The sequence below is a fragment of the Merops nubicus genome, unplaced genomic scaffold (assembly GCF_000691845.1).
Source record: "Merops nubicus isolate BGI_N331 unplaced genomic scaffold, ASM69184v1 scaffold36242, whole genome shotgun sequence".
NCBI lineage: Eukaryota > Metazoa > Chordata > Aves > Coraciiformes > Meropidae > Merops > Merops nubicus.
Window position 1 is genome coordinate 31,385 of NW_008596295.1, and position 20,911 is coordinate 52,295.

Sequence of the window (20,911 nt, forward strand, 5' to 3'; positions counted from 1 at the left end):
CAGACAAGACCACGAGTTTCTGATTAGACTTAACAACTGACTCCCTCATGAGCAACTGGGACAGGAGTGGTCAGCCACCAATTCTTTAGCCAAAATGTTTGCTGTGACATTAACTGGCCAGCCCTAGCATCACCAAGTCCTAGTTCTGAAACATCAACATACTAAGTAGTGATAGACGCGCTACAAGACACACACAGTTCTGGAATATTATCCCTCTGGGCACTACTGAGGGTGGAAAGCTCACCAAACACTGGATGATGTGGGAAATTGTCATCAGCCAGAGAAATGAAGTTCAGATCATGTTAATATTCTCTCTTACAATAAGTATGTCATGCTTAGAATCTGCAAAGAAGGCTGAGATGAGGCATTACAGTAGCTTTCTTTTTATTCTTCTAAGAAGGGGAGTTGAGCCCAGCAACAGACCTAAGTTTCCTTTCTATGCCTACAAAGTGACTTGTAGGTGGTACTGTAATTAAATAGGTCCATCACTTAAAATAGAAAAGCACATCTTTATAGCTGAGGTGAGAACTGAGAGTCTGTAGCGAGATGCTTCTATCAAGTTGTTAGTTCCAGGAACATTAATGACAGGGTAGAAAATTCCCGGCAAAGCAGTCTGGATGCAAAGAACAAAAGATACAGTCAGGGAGTCTAAGTTCCAGCACGACTATCTTGGCTCTCTCAAAAATCTGCATTTCCGTTTCCATCAGCTGGAAGATGGCTCCTGTCCTAGTGTTTCAACCAAAAGAGTACTTCTTGCAAACAAAATGCAGCCTTAAAAGGTCTATACTGTAGCTCACAGCTAGCTTTTTTAAGAAATGAAAGGGGCAAAAGACCCCTGCAGATACAATCGCGTGAAGCTCCATGAGGCTCCATGTTCTGCCTTATATCCCGTCACACAAACTCGCTGTCACGCCGTAGGGTGACAGTAGCAGCTAACATTCCATGCAAGCCGGACAGATGCTCGACTCCAGCAAACCACCAACATGACACAGCTGAGCAAAGACTCGTGTTTAGGTTTGGGGAGGAGTATTTCTACTGCAGAGGAGGATTGGAAAGGGAGATTCAGTCAATAGCCAGCTGAGCACACTCTTCCTTTAGACACTTGGAAGGAGAAGTGCTGGCAGAATGAGAGACATCTGAGGGTAGGACCTGTGTGACCTCCATATTCACACACGGATTGATTCCTCCCAGGTTTGGAACATTAATTTTCACAGAACTAGGAGAAGGCTGGAAAGGACAATGCGACGTCTAAGTGAAAAGACTGGTTTCTTACTTGCAGGAAGAGCAGTAGTTTGATTTCTTTGCTGAAGAAATATAACCAGAGGGGAGCTGATAGAAACAAATTCTCACGGTATCACTGTGATCCTATTATCTCTGACTTTCCACTGTGTTAAACACACTTACGGGACTCCAAGGCAGTTCAGTTTGGTCTGCAAAAGATAGTACAGACTTTCACGAAGCCAAAGCACCCCAAGAACTAATAGTCACATATTCCAGCACCCCATCGATAAATCTCAATGCCAGAAAGATGTGGTGTCCTTCTCTGTCATCACACTTCACTGCAAGCAGCTGTCATTGTCTCAGAGATGCAACTGGCCCATCAGTGGCACAGGAGCTTGCTCATGCCATCAAAAGCAGGAGAAGCACTCTCAGGAACTTCTCCATATCTATGACTTCTGCACAGGACTGCAACCCAGCATTTCCTGAGAAGTCAGGAAGTCCAAGAGTAAGACTTCAACAGCATTCTGTGTGTGTGTTTACATCCAACTGAAAAACAAATGTAGTCTGCTGAATTACAACCGCTGAGCAAAATACACTCGGGAAACCAAGATGGGTTTTTTTTTCACAAATAAACAATATTTTATTAGTGAGCTTCTGCACACAGCAAAACAGTGGCTAAGTTTCCAACTAGGAAGGAGGCTAAAGCATATGGCAGGGGCTACTAGAAACAACATAATTAGCTGTCAGTCTGCAGGAAACTACCTCATTCTCCAAATGTTAAGGATATATCAGCAGATTTTCTGTACTTACTCTCTTACTGCTAGAGGTTGTCCTAACTAAACTGTGTTTTCATTGAAGACAAAAGCTTCATAGTTTAAGCTAATGTTGATGTAACTGTGAAACACCAGTTAACACTGATGGCAAGTGATGGTCGCTGGGTCACAGCAGCTCGTTTCAGAATTCAGGTACTTTCAGGACAGTGGTCCAGGCCAACTCACCAGCTTCGTGTCTCAGAGGCTGGAATGCTTTCACTGTTAGCAATTCTTGATGTGAAGGAGCTATTGGTAGGGAACATAAATCCACGGTTTGGAAAACATGAAAGAGGTACTCCTACAAACAGGTGCTCAGGTGAAAGCAAACACAGGGCTATGAACTAATATCCTTCTACAGGCCTACACTCGTGCCAGCTAAGAGGCAGATGCTGCTGCTGAAACAGCATGTGCTGCTAGCAATACTTAGCTCCACAGGAGTTTATTTGTGCCTTAACGGAGCCATGGAGGAAATCCAAGTGCCCTCTGACTACGGCAGTGGAATTCATTTATGGCACTTGGTTGATGCAGAACCACCTTCCCCAATTCCATTTCTCTGGACATCCATCCCCAGGGATTTCTGTCTTTAAACAACAATCTTAGCTCCCTGGACAACCCTAGTGCCTGCCTCAGATCTCCCATGAAGACAGGAGGAGTGACACACATCAGAGATGCTGCCTTCTCCTCTGTTAAAAGCCTTGTCTTTGACCTCCCTACTGCTGACAAGAAATTCGAACTTACTGTCTTAACACCCAAATCCAAGTGCTAGAGAGCCAAAAAAACAAATCTTCCAGCCGAGTGGAGCTCTGTTCAGGTGCAGCACCTTTTGGCTCAGCACCATTTACTCTCCTGCTCTGGGGGGTGTGGAGACTGCAAAGCTCAATTTGCTTCCCACTTTGAAATCAGAGCGATGACCCAATTTGTCACTTTGGGAAACAGCTACAGCTCCAGCTAGAGGATCCAGAGAATGCAGGCAGAAAAGCATCATCTGTTACAGCAGGATACTACCAGAGAAGGAAGTGCAGTCTCTGAAAGCAGGAGTTTTACCCTGAAGAAGGCCCAGAACAAGTGTGGCTGGCAGTCGCTGCAAAGCCTGCCCCCTTGTGTGAGAGGAGAACTTGACTCCAGGCAGGAAGAGTTACAGCCACATCACCATCTGTAACTGGCACTGCAGGCTACAGCCTGTCTGCTTTTAGGACTCCCAAGCAGACAGATGACTGAATGTAGGGGAGCTTAGGGTGGAGCTCGGGACTAGAGTAACAAAGTTAGTGCTACAAATCCAGCTTTACAGAGGACGAGGAAATACGTTTGCATGGCATCTACATGCATTATGCACCTGGCAACAGCCAGTGCCTCTTGTTCCCATTTCACAAGGGATTAAAAAAACCTTCTCCATTTGAAGTTTTACAAAATGCAAATTGAATTGTGCATTCACACAAACCAGCCTTTGACAGCTCCTCCTTTAATAGTAGATGTGCAATATTGTAATTTAATCTGTATAAATGCAGACTGTTGTGATCGTTCTCTTGCAATCCTCTGTGGAGCTTTTCTGGCCCTATGAAGGCACTTTACAGTGATGACAATCCCTGACATCACTTTCCACTTCCACAGCAGCCCTCCCCAGCAGATTACACAGCACTCCAAATGCTGCCTGGCTCCCCAAGCACTCCACAAGAGCTGCCCTCTCACTTGGGAGGACACAGGGTTGAAGGTTTGCTCAAGGGAGCCCAGTGAAAACTAGGAAGGAGTTCAGACCCTAGCCTGCAGCCCCTTCTCTAGCTATTCACAGTCCCTCTTCCAATCTTCGTTAAGTACCACATAAAAAAAAGATCTGCCAGCCACCTGAGAAGCATTTTGTCAAACAAATTCACTAAGGGTGCAGGACAAGCACAGGAGCATGAGCCTACCTCCACAGTATGGGCTGGGACCTTATTACAAAGTTAAATCTGTGGCTCTTGCTCAGCATGCTCCCAGTTGTGACTCAGGTTGGGCTCATAACTCACATTTGAGTGTTTCCTCTGTAGCCCCAGCACAGAAGCTTATCAAGCTCCAAGAGCTGGATAACCCTATTAAGAGCCAGCAGCAAGTAGCAGCTCTGGAAGGTTGCTCTTCCAAAACAAGTCCCCAACATTTAGCAGTCACCTATACTACAGCAGTTTTCAGGCCCTTATCAGTCCTTGTGGTGCTAGCAATAGCCAAGTAAGGATATGAAAATAGTTGTAAGAGATGAATGTGAGCCTTGCTTTGAAGTTCCATGGACTTGCTTTGTTGCCATTTTGCAAGTTGTGGCAGTCCCTAATCTGCCTAAGAGGACAGCTCGTGGAAATAGTAGCAAGTAAGCTATGCCTTAGCATTTGCAATGCACAAAAGGCAGCCAAACTCTGCTCCAGGAGCAGTCAAGGTGATCCAGCAGGGTTGTGGTGCTGTCTCCAAGAGGCACAGAGCAGCTGCCACCAGTGGTAACAGGCAGAATGCTGGGGCACCTTCGTGTCGAGCCTCAAAGAAGGGAAATGAAAGGTTTCTTCCACTTCTCATTTGGTTTCTGGGAGTTAATTAGGAATAGGGTTACATCTCTCCAGCAGTAGGTGTTTTTAAAAACAAAGTCCTTCTTTGGTCCCTCTGATGGCCTACCACACACTGCTCCCCCCCTCCAGTGACGCACAGTGTATTGTATTCTGCATGTTAATAAAAGGCACTATGCAGTACAAAGTCACTGCTCCAAAGCTCACCTCCAGCTTCAAATCTCCTTGCAGCAAAGCTGATGAGTCCTTGAAGCCTCTTCAGACCCATTCAGTCTGGCACACTACATAAAGCAGTCTGAGGCATTAGTAAATTGCAGGGATATTTCTCTGGTAAACAAAACAAAAAAAAAGCAAGCTATCTAAACCAGAGAAACATCCCCCATCAGCTAGACAAGCCAGCAGTTTGTTAACTACAGAAGACTTTTTGTACAGAACCTTTTAAACCTGAGATTCCAATTTCATCTGGTGTAGCTCAGCTCTTTCTATTTAAACAATAAAATCTTATTCAGGCCATTAATCATGAGTAGGTGTCTGTAATGGGACCATGAAACCCAACATCCTTGCCACATCTGCACAGATATGATGACTTAAAATTAGGGCTTTGCTTTGGTGACCCCTTCACTGGAGTTTCACATTCCTACTACTGTGCGCAACATGGCACTATCAAGCTTGATACTTTCTACCCCAAAGCTCTCTGCATTTTAGAAGTAGCATTATGCCCAAAACATTTAAAACTATTTAAAGCCCTCACAACACATGATATTAATGCAAGAGATCAGGGGGGTTTACTGTAGTAGTACCAAGCACTGATGGTACTCAGCACTGAAAAAATACCAAACACACACACATGCCAACAGGCTTTTAACTCTTAACACCACTGCCAGCAGTGCTAAGAAACAACAAAACATTGGGTATCTGCCAGTGGTTTGGCTGCTAGTTATGGAAACCAGTACAAGTTGAATAAACTGTGACATCAGTGGCTCAGAGTTAGAAAACTTTTGGGCATCTAAACCCAACTGAATTCTTCTGTGACTTTCTTTGCCAGTCACTGGTGGAGCTTCCCCATGCTATGCTTTGGGTTAGTCCCAAATCCCCACCAGGTAACAACAGGCCATGTGGACTCGGCGAGCAGGAAGGAGCATTCAACATTTGAGGTGTGACCTCAAGGATAGGTAAATGGCTTTGTGAGATTGCCTGACCAAACTGGGTTGCAGCTACCTTAGTTATAAAAGAATTGCAGTGTGGAACAAACCAAGTATTACACTCGTTTGTCACAACTTCAAAGGCGATACAGTTGTCCTGTTTTTCCATCACAATCTGTTCTGGCTTCCAGTGCTTCTCATCTGTAGTTACCAGACTAATACACACAGTACAGGTGTTCACAACAGTCTTTCACACTGAACTTTACATCACCTCCAAACTGGAGGTACCTAGCTGTGGCTGGGAAGAAAAAGGGGTTTCTGTTAAAAAAAGCACATAGATGCTCCTGACTAGCAAGCATCATCAGTCCTGCATGCCTGCTACCTTAATTTTAAAACTCTCAGAGAGGAAATCATAGAGAGAACAAGTGCCACAGAGAAAATGAGACTTCAGTGAGCAATTCTGCTAACAGGCACAAGACTCGCTTGGCATGCAAAGTAACATGAGAGATTCCTGCTTAGAGGAGATTTCACTAAAAGTACTGGGTTCCTCTCTCTTTAGCCTCTCTGGAATAATTGTGCCACACCACCATCAGACACCTTACAGACGGCTGCTCTTTCAGACCTGGAAAACGCAGATGTGAGAGCCCATCCAGATCGTTCATGCCCTGTGTTTTCAGTCTTTCTGTTTGTCTGCTTTTGCCCTTCTGGAGCACCTCCTGTGCTGCTGTTTTCTCACTGCCTTGACCCTGTTCTCTGCAACTGCTTCTGCTAGAAAACGTTGGGAGCTTCTCAGATCAGATATGGCACACAGAAAGTCTACTGCCTCCAATGTATGAAGTACAAGGCAGTCCTGTCATCTGGAGAGTACAGATAAGCCTATGAATTCATTTCACAGAAGGCTATTTTGCCCTTTGACTTATGAAAGGACTGAAACATCTTTGAAGACATGGGAATAATCACTCACATGGAAGAGCTAAAACTACACTGGCAGTTAATGGCCAGTCATATCTTTTTGACTGTACGTCACCTTTCATTTCCTTAAAGGACATACAGGCAGGAGCCAAATGTGTTGAGGGGGATAATACCACAAAAATACAAATTAACACTGATGTCAGGTTTAACAAATTAGCAAGTGAGGGAAGATGCCAATAATTGGCTAAAACATTCCCTGTTTCATGGTGAGGAACTAGAGCAAGGTCAAAACAGCCAACAGCTCAGAAGGATTATGAGTTTGCTTGGACAAGTATACTCTTTGCAGAATGGCACTGACAAGGATCACATGGTGTTGATAGACTGAGGTAGCTCATTGCCAAATCCCTGGCATTTGCTTGCCCCTGGGAATTGCCCACTTTGCTCAAGAGAATATGGAATGAAAAAAAGGCCTCTTCCTAGCATTTCTTATCTGAACACTGGATAAAGCCCACAACAGTCAGCAAAGAAGTACCATGAAGTCTTGGGAATATACCTGCCTAGAGCACAGGTTAGATCTTTTGGGCTGAAGATCTACTGCGGTATTAAGTCTATCCTTAAAACAAGCCCGAGTCCATAATTTTCAAGGGCTTATAAATCCCCTTAGCATGTAATAATGTTAATATTAATGCTTATAAATAAAAAAAAAGCAGAAAGCACTGACAGTTTGAGAATGGTAATAGATATTAATGATTAACAAGGTAATAGAGCCTTCAACAGGTTTAGGAAAAGAAAAAGCAAAATATGTTTCTGTGATTACTTGGCTACTTTTAAGGATATTACAAATAAATTAAAAAAAAAATCATCTAACACATGAACAAGGTGCCAGAACAGTAAGTTTTGACACAGGCTCAAGTAAGAGTCTACACGTTGATTAAGTTCATGTGAATTGGAATCAACTCAGAGCAGTTGGAAATTCCTCTTCAGACAGAGCTATGTCAGAGCCATGCCTGCCCAGTTAATAGGAGATTCTCAGATACCACAGAGGAGTATGAGCAGCCACATAAGAATCTGGCCACAGGCTAATATCTGGCATGGAAATCTTCACTAAAAAAAAAAAAGTTTGATCCTCAAAACTGTAAAAACAAATGTCCCCAGTAAAGAAACACCAGTCTCTTGAAACTACTGAAATAACCTGAAGGAGTGAATGACCAGTCCCAAATGCAGCATTTGTGTGTGGATACACGAGCTAAATGTCATCATTAAATAGTATAATATGGTATGCTTCAGAAAACAGGGCTATAAAGGAAGGTGGATTTTGTGTAGAAAATATTTATAGCAAGAAGAGAGACGGGGAATTAAGTGAACACATGTAAAACCAAAAGGTACACTGGGGAGGAAAAAGGGAGACTGCAACAGCCAAAAGGCAAGCTCGATCCCCCACCCTGTGCTGAACAGCTAACGCAGAATAAGAACAACAAATTCCGTTACCCCCACAAAAGCCCGACCCTGGCCTTGACCTTGGCCACCTACCATTACCTCTCATGTACCCCCCATGTGGGATGGCTACTGACGGAGAGGAAATCACTGTTCAACACAGGGACCTGTGCCCACTGGCATAATCAGAAGTGGAGGCAAGAGGTCTCCATCCCTCTCGTCCTTTTGCAGAGAATGGCGGGGGGGAGACACACGGTCCCTCACCACAGCCGCACCTCCGCCCTTCCTCTGCGCTCACCAGGGCCTACTACTGCTTCGCTTTGTTTGATGTTCTCCCTATGTTGAGGGGAAGCATGAAGTGAGAAAAGAAAAAAGAGAAATCTGTCTTTCAGCTTCCTAATCATCTTCCTCAAAATGCTCTATGCATCAGCACTGATTTCATTATCTGCCTGCTGGTAGAGATTTTATTTAAAGAATAACACACGAGGAAGAAAGGATTTAACCTGACCTCCCTGAACTGCTGGGGGATGAATACTATACAGAGCTAACAGTGCAAAGCTTGCTTCCTTTCTCAGACTAACCCAAAGACTACGCAAAATTTCCCTCTATCTAAGCCCCAGTTTTAAATTGGGCTATCAAAGGCTTTTCTTTTTTAGGAGCCTGGATTGATGCAATCGGTTTATCATCAATGAATGAAGATTGACAACATGAACCACCACAAAGCATTGCTGTGGGTACAGTGACTCTCAGAGGCAGAACAATACAGAAAAATTGAGTAAGTTAAAACCAGTGTTCTTCTATTCAGTTATATCAAGAAGAGAACAAAAAGCAGTAGGGTCCGCATTTTTTTTCCTGCTGCATTCAAGCTGAGACTTTGGGGTGTTATATGTTACAGATGAAACAGTATGATTAATGAAAAGGTTAGTGGGAAGCATGGAAGGGTGTCATTAAGTAATGAGTAAAGATGTCATGGGCAGAAAGAGAAATTAAACGCAGAGCAAGATACAGTCAGGATCTTCTAACAGGCACAAGCATGAGATCCCATCCAGTGGAAGGAGCAATCCAAGATGACTCGAATGAGGTCTGTCCTTGACTGCATACACAATTTCTTCTCTGGAAGGTCCAGAGGTGCTGACGCAGCTGTGTCTGGGATGATCACCCGAGCTTGCACGGCAGCTCTGTTTTTTGTCCACTGTGGGTTCCTACAGAGTCATTTACCTCTCTAAGAATGATTAACATATATAATCCTAATATTTTATTTTGGGAAATAGGCCATCTCTTCCCTCCCCGAGTCCACGCACAGTAGCCTATTTTCAAAAAGCCACATTCACACATTTTGCAATCCAAGCAGGACATGAAGAGAGCAAACTAGGCCAAATAAAGGAAAGGAAACCTAACCCTATCACCCTCTTTATTAAAAATCGTCTCTTTTCAAAATCTAAAACAACTGAATCCAATTACCATAGAAAATTTCTACCAGCTGTTGCCCAAGTTCTAATTCCCTGATATCACAGAAAATTGAGCTACGACAAAACAGTTTTCCGGTAACTAAATTTGCTGCCAAAAACTTCCTGCTCCATTCGAAACACCAGCATCCTCACAGTCTCCAACCACACTTGCTGAGAGTGCTGCATATTTTCATCATTCATACCCATCCTTCTGCATTTGCTGGACCAAGATGTCTGTGTGTGGTGCTACAATTGGCTAAAGAAAGCCTTTCTTCTCCTCCTCTCACCCATGTTTGAACAAAGAACATGAGAATTCCGCCTTCACCCCTCATACTGCTGCCCTATCATCAGTCCCAGTGAGCACAAGGCACTCCTGAACACCTCTGTTCCAACGGCCAACATGAAAAAAGGTCATAGTGCCTGGCTTACCTGATCCTCAGAGAGCTGAGAGATGTGATTCACCGCAGCGTAGGACTCTATCTTCGGGTTGAAGTGATTGATGATGGCTCTGAAAGACAAGGAGGGAAATTTCCAGAGGTCTTAGGAACAGCCCAGGGATGCAGCAGAAACACCCCGCCAGCCCGAGTCAGTGCATGTGGAGCCACAGTCCTGCGAGAAGTAGTTCCTCCCTCACCGTCCCACACTGCTTGCTCTGCCAAAGGCACGCTCCCTGCTGAGAGGCCAATGCAGATTCAGTCACAGGCTCACTGGAAACTGCAAGCACAGGCACTGCCCTACACGTGGGTGCCTTTGTCCCAGCAGATACAGGGCTGTGCTCGCTGCTCTGGCAGAGGGAACTGCTGCCTTGCTGGGAATAGGCTGCAAATTGCCAGTGTTCCAACAGACACATAGCAAATCTGGCCATTGCTGCCTCATCCTGCTTAGGAACAGTGTCTCCTCATCCCTTCCAAAACTGGTATCACACAACATTTTGCTCTAGGGAACTCTGTTGCCCAATGCCTTGAAGCTGATGGGTTTATTGCTTTAGATCTTCACTACGTTTAAAATATTGTAGCTGGCTCTTACTTGTAGTCATCCATCACTGCAGCCACTACTTTGAATTTTTCCCATAATGATTTTAGTCCTCAGCCCCAATTTAGATCGTTAGTGATAACTTATGACAGCATCCCAAATACAGCAGCAGAATCACTGATCACTCCTCTGTCTCGTTTCTCTCACTGCCTGCACCAACATAATCCTCTTCCATTCTAAATGGATCTAGAACCAGGTGTGAAAAATCTAAAATTGAAAGTAAAATAGTAATTGGGGAAAAAAAACAAATCTGCAGCTGGACTATTTCCTCAGCTTCTCTGCTTGTCAAGTGCAACTCCGAAGACAAACTGCAAGACAGTAAAGTCTCCCCAGGGTAGGTTTTGCAAGTGGTCTAGTTGGGATATTACCCATGAGACCCACTGCTGAGGTAAATGCTCATCATGGGAACAGCCCATGTCAGTGCTCAGCACAGATGTGCACTGACAGTGCCAGGAGAATACTTGCTTGGCCAAATTGCACCACAGCAGCAGTCAGGGCTTTCACTCTCATATTCATCAGCATGAAAATTCATTCCATCTCTCCCTCTGTTGCACTTTAATGTGTTCCCTCCTCCCCACACCCCTCCCTGCAGAAGGGCTTTCAGCTGCTTTCTCCAGACCTTATCACAGCTAAGAGCTGGTGCTGGGAATAAGTGATATTCAATGGTGCTAATCAGATCTGGTGGAAAGAAAATCCACCTGGAAGCACCCTTACTTCTTGAAGTACACAGATAAACCATGTGGAAGGAGTGGGGGGAAAAAAACCCAAACCCAACACACTAACAAAACCCCAAACCGAATCTGCAGGTTTGACAGCAACATTCCCAGCAATCCACCTCATTGACACTCCAGATACAGCCCCTGCACAGGGGCAGCCTCTCCAGCAACTGCTCCTACAGCAGTGGGGCGTACTTAGCAGAGGGAGCTTCTCAGCCTCACCTGCCTTGACAATTACATCAGTGAAGTGAACTCACCCAGGCCCCTGCCAGGCTTCCCTACCCCTCCTCCCTCCAGAGGGGGGCAAGCAGGCAGGCAGGTAGAGAGATGTCCAGGTTCCCCATTTCAATTGGGCCAGAGAAGCAAGTCGCAATCACACTCCCCATTACCCAGCCTCTCAAACACTGTGGCTTTCAAGTTGCATGTTTCATGCCTGGCTGGAGTTGTATTTACACTCCTACAGGACACACTACAAGCTATGGAAAGGGAACACAGACTTACAACAACTTAACTTCTGGCTCGACAGAAGGTTTGGCAGCTTGGAGGGGTTCAGTGCACTCACATGGTTCCAACACATACCAGGGAATAGATTTAGCATTTATTTGTATCCACTGCTGTGAAGCACTTCAACATGGGCCGCCTGCTCACAAATCCCTGCTCGGATCTGAGCCAGTGGAGCGGCACCTGCAATCACAGCTGGGATTCACCCAGGGAAAGCAAACCCAGCAACCAGCTGCCACTGCAGTAAGAATCAACAGACATTAAGGAAGAGAAAGAATTTAAGTCTCCTTCCTCATTTCCCTGAAGGCGAATGGACAACTCCTCAACGACTGGAAGAAGTTCAGCTGTTTAATTAGTTTTAAGAGAGCTCTTTCACTCTGAACAACTCTCTCCCACCTGATTTCCTGCAAAGCTGTTTTCCTGAATCTGCAGGCACCCCGGGGCAGAGGAGCACAAAAAGCTTGGATTCTGGCTCTGTGTAGCCAAGTTCCTGCTGCCCAGCATACGCTACCACAGCCAGGCTCTGCACATGGTGCAGCTTCTCCTCACATCTGCTACAAGAAACTCCATCGCTACTCAGCCCAAAGCGCTCTGCAATATCAGCGCCCTTCTGCACCAACCACTCTGACATGCCTCTGCTATTCTTCCAGCTCTCAAAATCTATCTTGTCCCTGGGGCATACTCTTAAGCGGCTGGCCTCTTGGACTACTGACGAACAGCTGGAATTTCACTTTGCAAAGCTGCCACTCCACAGGCATTTGTTCCTGGAGACAACAGGGGACCGGAGCTTTTAAGCACAGTCTCCCCCTTATGGACAATAGAACAGCGGCTCAGCCATTGCTGGTTCACGCACCAGAATGGAACAGCTGAGCCCTGGCAATGTTTTATTTTTACACTAAGATTGCCTTGATTATTGGGATATCAGCCAGTACCTTTGGGGAGGAGTTTTAACGCTTGGAAAAGATTTGTGATGCACTGTGCTCTGCTGAGATCTTCATATCAATCACGAAAAAAAAAAAAAAATTAAAACCTTGTGTTTCGTATTCATGAAGCACTAGCATCTTCAAGACATCTGTAAAGCAACAGTGAAGTGTCAACTACAAGACAAAACACTGCAGTTCCCCAACTGGCCTATGATAGCGTGTACACATAAATATTTCCACCGCACAAAGCCCTCGCTGGGGCTGGCTGCGATTTGTCATACAAATTTCAGAGTGCTTTTGGGACACAACTCTCTAGGGACTGAGAGATGTCACTTCAGGAACACCGCCTTCTCTGACAGACCCACAGTTCAGCAGTCAACTAGCAAGAGGAGACACTCACTGGACAAGGGTAGGATGCTGAACTGGCATAAGGTGAAGCAATTGTTCAGGAATGGAAAAAACCTGGCTCGCAGAGGCTTGTCTTGAGGCTAATGCTTAGTGCTCTAGGGCAGGCCACAAGCAATCTCTACATTCTTTATTCCTCAGTCTCCCAGTGAGTCATTTACTCACTAGCCATGCCAGTGCTCTTGGAAAAACACACGTCTCCCATCAGAGCTTCACACAACTCTTCAGACAGCAAGCTACCCAGACACCACGAAGCCAGAAGCCATGTAGAGACACATATGAATTAACTTGTATTTTCCTCAGGATGAACAACCTAGGCCACTTGCATTTATGCATCTATTACGTATTTACTGCATTTATTTATTTATTTTGGAAAGAAGGGAATGACTGTAGGAAAAATACAAAGTGTTCCACCTTGACTTAGGAACCTAAGTGCCAATGCATCATTTATTTGTACTAGCTGTATTAATCTTGTTACCAGATAGTAAAAGTGGGTCCCATTGTAACAGATATTGCACAAGTACAGAGTGGTGGAAAGCCTCAGTCCCAGAGACCGATACATCAAGGACAGAAGAAACACAGAAAAAGAATACTGAGGGCAGAAGCACAGAGACAGGAAAAGGGAGACAAAAGGGCAGATATGATCAAGAAAAACAGAGGTGAAAAGACCGTAGGACAGAGATGAGCAGAGCAACAGCAACTGATCCCAGGGCAGTCTATTCTTGAGGCTGCAAAGATTGGCCAGTCCTGAAGTGACTGTTCTTAGCCCTTTTTCCCCTCAAAAACACATGAGCTGGAAGCTTAGGGTAAAACAGCTTCTGAGGATGGAGAGTTTGCTGACAGGAAAGGGGCTCCTGTGAAAACCAACGTGGCATGCATGACAGAAAAGATTTAATTGATTCCTCAGTTTAATTTGCCACCAGTTTTAACAACACACGTGAGAAGTGAAATGCACCAGCAACACAGATCTACCAGCCCCTTAATTCCTAGCATCTTGAAGCCCACGTACACCCACCATGGCAAGGAACACCACCTTGCCCACCCTAACCTCACAACAAGCTGGTCTGGGTCTGATGTGCAGGAAATGCAAAATCACTAGCTCAGGCAAGTAGCACTTCTTTAGCATGTTTTCTCTGACCTCCAAACTCTCTCCATCAGGTTATTGAAGATGAGCTGTCTCATACCTACTCCTACTTGACAGCAGCTATGTTTCTAGAGTCCCATAAGACAACACTGTCCTCTTGTCCTGAGCAGTCAAATTAAGCACTCTGGAGGTGCTGGCAGTAGGCTAAGAGACGAACAGAAAGGTTGCAAAGCTTATTATAGAAAAGAGAATGCTGAGCCATCATTTGCTGCATGAGCCTGGTCTTTGCACCTGCTTTGCAGGTCAGTATGCAGTGCCTGGCATAAACCATCCTTTGCATATTCAGACATTTCTTGTACAATAAAAGCAGCACTGAAAGCTCACTTCTCCCTACATCCCAGTACAGTGGAAAAAAGAAGCAGTAATCTGGTTAGTAGTTACCCCTTCTGAGGATATCAAGGGTGACTTTATGCCCAGTACACACATTCACCTTCTCAACTGAATGCTCGTGCCAGCACAGGGCACGGGGCAGCAGTGAGCACATCTCTGTCTCCACCAAGTAAAGCCAAATGATGGCACAGGCAGCCAGTTCACCTTCTCTCTGCAGCACAAACTGACAGTATCCAAGACGGACAAATACTCCAGCATGCACTAAGCTCGTAGTACCACGACGGAGGCGAGGAACAGGCAGAAGCAGGAAAAGGCATAGCTGACTTTTATCATATTCCACTTTATAAAGGTGCTTTACTACAAAAGGGAGACCTGAGATACAGTGGTTACTGTTCAGGAACAGGAATCTGTAGTGAAGAGTTTGTCTGTTTCTTGCTACAGCAGCTCCCTCTCGCACACCTTAGCTTCTTTATAAAACAGGAATAAGAACAATCACCTCCACAAAGTGTTCTAAAGCAACAAAGTGAGAAGAGCTCAGAGTGTTTTACTACACGATACATTGGAAACGGCTCAAGCACAAGGCAGCAGGTAAATTACACATAATACAGAGACCAAAATGAATACAAGCCACCTATTGTCTTCATGCCATCACAATCATGGTTGCTGATGACCTGTACAAAACTCCCAGCCATAAGCTCTGTGTCAGCAAGCTGCTGTGTGGGGCAAGGATCCTGCTGGTATTGCTCTCTTCAGCACTCCTAGCACTCAAGACAATAAAACCCCACCTGTTTAGTGCCTGCAACAATTAGATTGAGTTACTCCACATGTACAGCCCCACCTGGCAGGGGGTGAGAGGGTATAGATTATGTTAACACATGTCCATGAGGCACTTAGTACACATACCTGCCATACCTAAGTTGTGTGCGTCAATTAAAAGCAAGCAAACCTTCTGGAATGGTGCACTAAATTCTTTCTTCTACTGTGGTTTAAACCCAGTCTGTTAAATTTCTTCTGCTCCTACATTTTAATGAGTTCTGACATTAAGCCGAAAGTCCACAACTCACAGAGGGAAGCATCTTCCACACACAATATTAAACTGCAGGGGAGAATCCAAGACAAAAGGATATTTTAGTCAAAAGCGCTTGCTTTACAGCTCACAAAAAATATCTTGAGTCAGCTGCAATTTCACAGAAGAAATAAGCCCGCTACACCTGTTCAGTTCTGCCATACTGAAACCTATTGATTGCCATGACAGGCTCCACAGCAGAGGGAGATACATGGTCTATTTATTTAATAAAGAGGGACAAAAGAATGCATGCACACCAGCTGAGCTTCTCACAATTTTCAGCACTGTTTTACCAAGCCCCATCATGCAATGGCAGAAGCAGATGTGCTTTCTGACCCACCATGCAGCTCCACAGTGCATCTTTCCACTTCACTGTTTGCTGGATACTAACCTGGTATAATCATGACTTGCAGGACATGCTCATCTTCTCTTCTTATAGTTCACATCCATACATTTAAGCCAAAGAAACCAAATACCACCACCCTCACATCTAAATTATTTATATTTGGCTTCTTAACTAAGGAAGGTCCATGGGTGAGCAGTTAACTCTTTTGGGACTGTTGCATGACCTTACTAGAGACTACAACTCAGGGAATTTATCCTCTTGCCTGATTTTAGGCAGCCAGTGCATCACTGGAAACTAGTCTAGATACATTTCTGTTCCCTTCTTTCAATAAGTAGGCATCAAAATTCTTAACTATACATCACCTGGCACTGCTAGTTTAACTGATATGAATGACAAAGTAGAAAATGTTTAGGCACGGGAAGTGAAAATATCTGGTGAAGCACAGGACACCAACCTGATCTGTGTTCCCATTCTTCTGCCATTTTGTCATTGACCCCTTAACAACAAAGCTATGACTTGATGAAGAACACATCTCTTACCTCGATCATGTAATTGATGAGAGAGCAAATGACGTTTTATGAAGTATTTAATTGCTCTGAAAGATCTGGGTACTAGCTATGAAGGTATGGCAAGAGTTTACTTTTACCCAAGTAAAAGCATTAAAAAGCCAGCCCTCCATTACACCTTAGTACCAGACAGCAGCAGTTAACTAATACCTGCTCACCTCTAACTACAAACAGAATTGGTGCTTTTTGACAGAATACAGAAATGTAACAGATAAAAAATATCTGCCCTCTGGGCTTGGGCTACCTGCAACTCTGTGTAGCATGTTCAAGATGTGCGAGCTGACCAGGATATGCCAGCATATGGGATTTTAAGCACAATGTTTGTGTTTCCACTGTTGTGTTACCAACTTTGAAATTTCAACCAACTTCTAAAATGAAAAGCCCTCCTCTAAAAGTTTTTTTAATATATTGCTTTTTGAAGGTAGCTACTGCCCTAGGGCCATGGTCCTGCCTCAGTATCTGCACAGATCCATCACAAGCAATATTAATATGGAAGTATCTTTTTCAGAGTCTAAACAATCTTTTCTGCAGCACGTTCACCCATCTTCTTACTGCATGCATATTAATTTGTCCAGACAAAGGTCTTCAGATATGCAAAACAAGCAGAAAATGCAGTCCATGGACCAAATAGGCTGTGGTTCTTTTAGTATCTAAGCACTTTTGATGTAAACAGCACAATACTCCCTAGTAGCTAGGTGTTTTAGAGCAATGAAATGTAGTTGGTGTTGAGGCAGTGTTTTATGACACATCCCTTCAGTTACAAATACTTTTAACTCCCGCATGTACAAGACAACCTGCTCTCCAAAACAAAAGATTAGCTGAAGAAATAGCTAATCCAGAAGGTGAGAAAAAGGAGAGGATCATTTTACAAGAGTTTACCAGACAGGTTTGCAGATCCACCCTGAACAGGACCTGAAGTAAAATACTTTTGGCAAACATTTAATCTCTGCAAGCACTATACCTGGGTCATCATCTACCCATTGCTTCATAATTCACATTACAGACTGCCATCCAAGCCTCCTGAGACACAAGACATTGCAAAATCTCAAACAGGGCCAAACCCTAAAATATTTTAAATTATTTTTATGCCCATTAGTATCTTAATTACTATTTTATCACAGGATGTTTAACTTTAAGGAAAGCAGAAAGTCTAGCTTACTGGATGCTGCATTTAGTGCAGAATGTCATATGGACTACACACACCAGCTCCCAAACATATCAAGCAAAGAGTGAAATTTGAAAAGTTTATAAACTGTCCCACTGAGACCTTTTAAAGCTCTCTGAGAAAGGCAACAAGTATGGCTGCTAGCCTAATTAACCTAGTCAACACTTGTCATCAACCCTGTATTATCTGGCCTACGTGGAAATGATTTATTACCCCATTTTGTCAGGTGCAAGCTGGCAGGTATTGCAGGAGGTCCTAAACAGCCCCTTTGCAGACTGGGGGAGCAAGACAGAAACCTTTCTCTTTAGGCCACACAACACAACCTTATTCTACTGACTCTGGCAGGCCTCCTCTTGCCACAGCAAAGACTGTGCCCGTGCCAAAAATCCCATGGGAAAGGAAAGCACTGAAGCATTGGCATTTGTCTGCATTGAGCAAGTAAAGGGTTGAACAATACAACCTAGTTGTGAAGTAGCTAGATATTAAATGATGCTCTCTTGAGAGGGGAAAAAACATTGCCTAAGCAAGAAGCAACTACAGTCAAACCTACTTCACAGAGGAAATGAAGTTGAGTCCCACAATGATATTTAATTAACTTAATTACACCAAGTGTCAGCTATGGCTGTACCTGCACAGCCATGTAAGTGTGAAGGAGTTCAGAATCTTAACCTTTCAGACACTACCAGCCACCATGCTGATGGAAACTCGTTATTTACAGTGCAGTCCTCTAGAAATACAAGATACTGCAAACCTAACAATATTTTCTCATTGGACAGGTGCAAATGACAATCACGTTTGTTGTGAAATGCCTGATGGGAAGCGATTAAAGCAACGCCTTGTCTTCCAAAATCCAGGACCAGGACTAAAGCATGGGCTCTGATGACACTCCCACACACTCCAAGTGAATACCACATCATCGATAAAGATGTCAACACCCATCATTTGGGACAAAGTGAAGGTTGTTTTAATTGTCAAGGAAAGCTGTAGAGCAAATCAGCATTACAGCTGAGTGAATGGTACTGTTGCTATGATACTTATTTCATGTCTGAAAAGCTTAAGGATCTGTAGTTAATCAATTAAGATTCTGTTTTCCCAAGGTAGGGTACCTGGTTTGTGGACCAGTGGAGAGCTTCATCTCCTCATAAGTATTAACACCTTTCCTGAAAGTATTTAGTATCTACCCATCTCCTTTCCTATCTAATTCCCATAACCAGACCTGTCTCCCTGAAAGCCAAGCTCCCTCCATCCCAGTATCTGCAGACCTCATAAACATCTACTCTCTATTGATAGCTCTACTTTCAGGATCTAAGGGGTGATGATCAGAAACAAGTGATTTATTGGAGTTGAACAAGGTATCGGGTGAGTGACTGACAGCAGGTGTGTATAGAACCCATTGTCACTGCAGAGTAGGGTCATACACTCAGCTAGCCCGCATGCAAATGCAGCTCCTTGGACAACAGTGAGGACAGAAGGAGAACCGAGGGTCAATGCACCACAGCCCAAGTGGCAACTTTTTCAATCATCTGCCTACACTGAGGATTTTCAGAATCACTTCAATGATGCTGGGGTTTCTTTGAGTTTTATTCTTATCCTGCATATCCCTATCCTGCACCAAATTTCATGCAGATGTTGACAAACCCCATTCAGCTGAACTGGCTGCTGAAGGACAAATCTTTAGGGACAGTCTTTCTCATGTCACCCAGAGGAGAAAATTTCCATTTCAAATACTCACAACTCCCCTCCCAACATCATACCTGACATATATACCTGTGCTCACCTCTCCCTCAAAGCTTTGGTTCTGTAGTTCATACATACATTTATTTTTAATACTCTGTTCTTTGTATGGGTGCTGCTGAAAACAAGGCCAGTGAAGTACACTTCCTATTTCAAGAGTGAAGTAGGATTCTTCAATCTAACAAATAATGGAGCACCAAACATTTCAAAGTTAATTGCTGATGAATTTGTATCAAAAAAAAAAAAAAAGAAAAAGCCAAATTCCTATAGCATTCTGTTACTAACGTTTCTTTTACGATTTAGGAGTTTTGAAGTGTTTTTCAAGGTTCTTGATTGTTCACTGCTAAAAAAATGCCACACGTTTTTTAATCAGTTACATGTGATAGAAAACAGGTGGTAGAAGATCTGCAAGCAGTAAGGAGGCCTGGACTTTTGTCTATGAAAAAAGAGCTAAAGGTTTGCCTCTGCTTTTTGCTTATAATAGCTAATACACAGCTACACACTAGAGAGGTACATTGGTTCTAACAGGCTACTAAAATTGGATATTTCAAGCTATTTTCTTTGAGAAGCTTAGCTATACCATTCTTAAACCAGTGTTTCCAATTAAACCTTTCAGACCTTTGACCAGCATCCAAGTTGTGCAACCTTGCTGTGTTTTACCACCTCCCCTTCTTTTCTTTTTTAAACTCAAAGCATCTGTGTATCCACATTAAAAAATGTTACCCATAATCAAATGAAAATGTAGGAAAATGCAAGGAAACGTGATCTAAAGAACCAAACGTCTTCTAGTTATTTGCAAAATAACCAATACCAAAAAGGAAGTCACCAGACTTGGTTGTGTTAATTTCTATAAGCTCTATCTGATTTGGAATTGCTGTAGCAAACACCAGCATTAAAAGACTGCTGAAATCTGAATTGTCGTTTTACTATTACACTTGCATTGGCAGAAATGCAGTGCTGGCTATATTCGACTTTTCCACATTTTCTTTTATCTCTTCCATTGAAAACTGAAGGTAGCACTTCTTTCCTGGTCCACTCACTGCAGCAGGGTGATTCCTAGTCCTGCCACATCTCACCTCTCTTCTGCCTGCACACAAGGGCCCAGGGTCTTTTTCCTGGTGTTGCTTGTGAACCAGCATTGCCAATATCATCTCAGCACGAGAAACATTTGAGGTTAAGTGTTGCCATACACTATGAAGGGAAAGCAGATCTATTTAAGCATTTTGGGAAATACAGAGGAACAGGTATACCTTAAAAAAAAAAAAAGGTAAAAAAAAAATATATGTATTCAGAACATATACAGGTCACTAGTACAAAAAGTTTTAAACTGCAAGTAATTACTGCACATTTCTGTGAGTGATACTGTAGATTCCCCCACATTTAAAGATGAAAAAAAATTGGCTTCTGTTACCTTGGCTAGCATTCTTTCTGAGCATATGCATAATTACTTACTATTGATAGGCACACACTTAGAATTTTCTGACAATTTAACGCA

The 20,911-nt window shown here is 43.7% G+C and overlaps 1 protein-coding gene across 1 annotated transcript in view; it reads right to left on the bottom strand.

Moving 5' to 3' along the window:
• Window positions 1-20,911, bottom strand: part of LOC103769160 (chromosome unknown open reading frame, human C10orf76) — a 117,699-nt gene that overhangs the window by 21,844 nt on the left and 74,944 nt on the right. Inside the window, exon 23 of the mRNA XM_008936336.1 lies at window positions 9,918-9,996. Within this exon, the coding sequence (XP_008934584.1) occupies window positions 9,918-9,996 (79 nt within the window). The remainder of the gene's footprint in view (window positions 1-9,917; window positions 9,997-20,911) is intronic.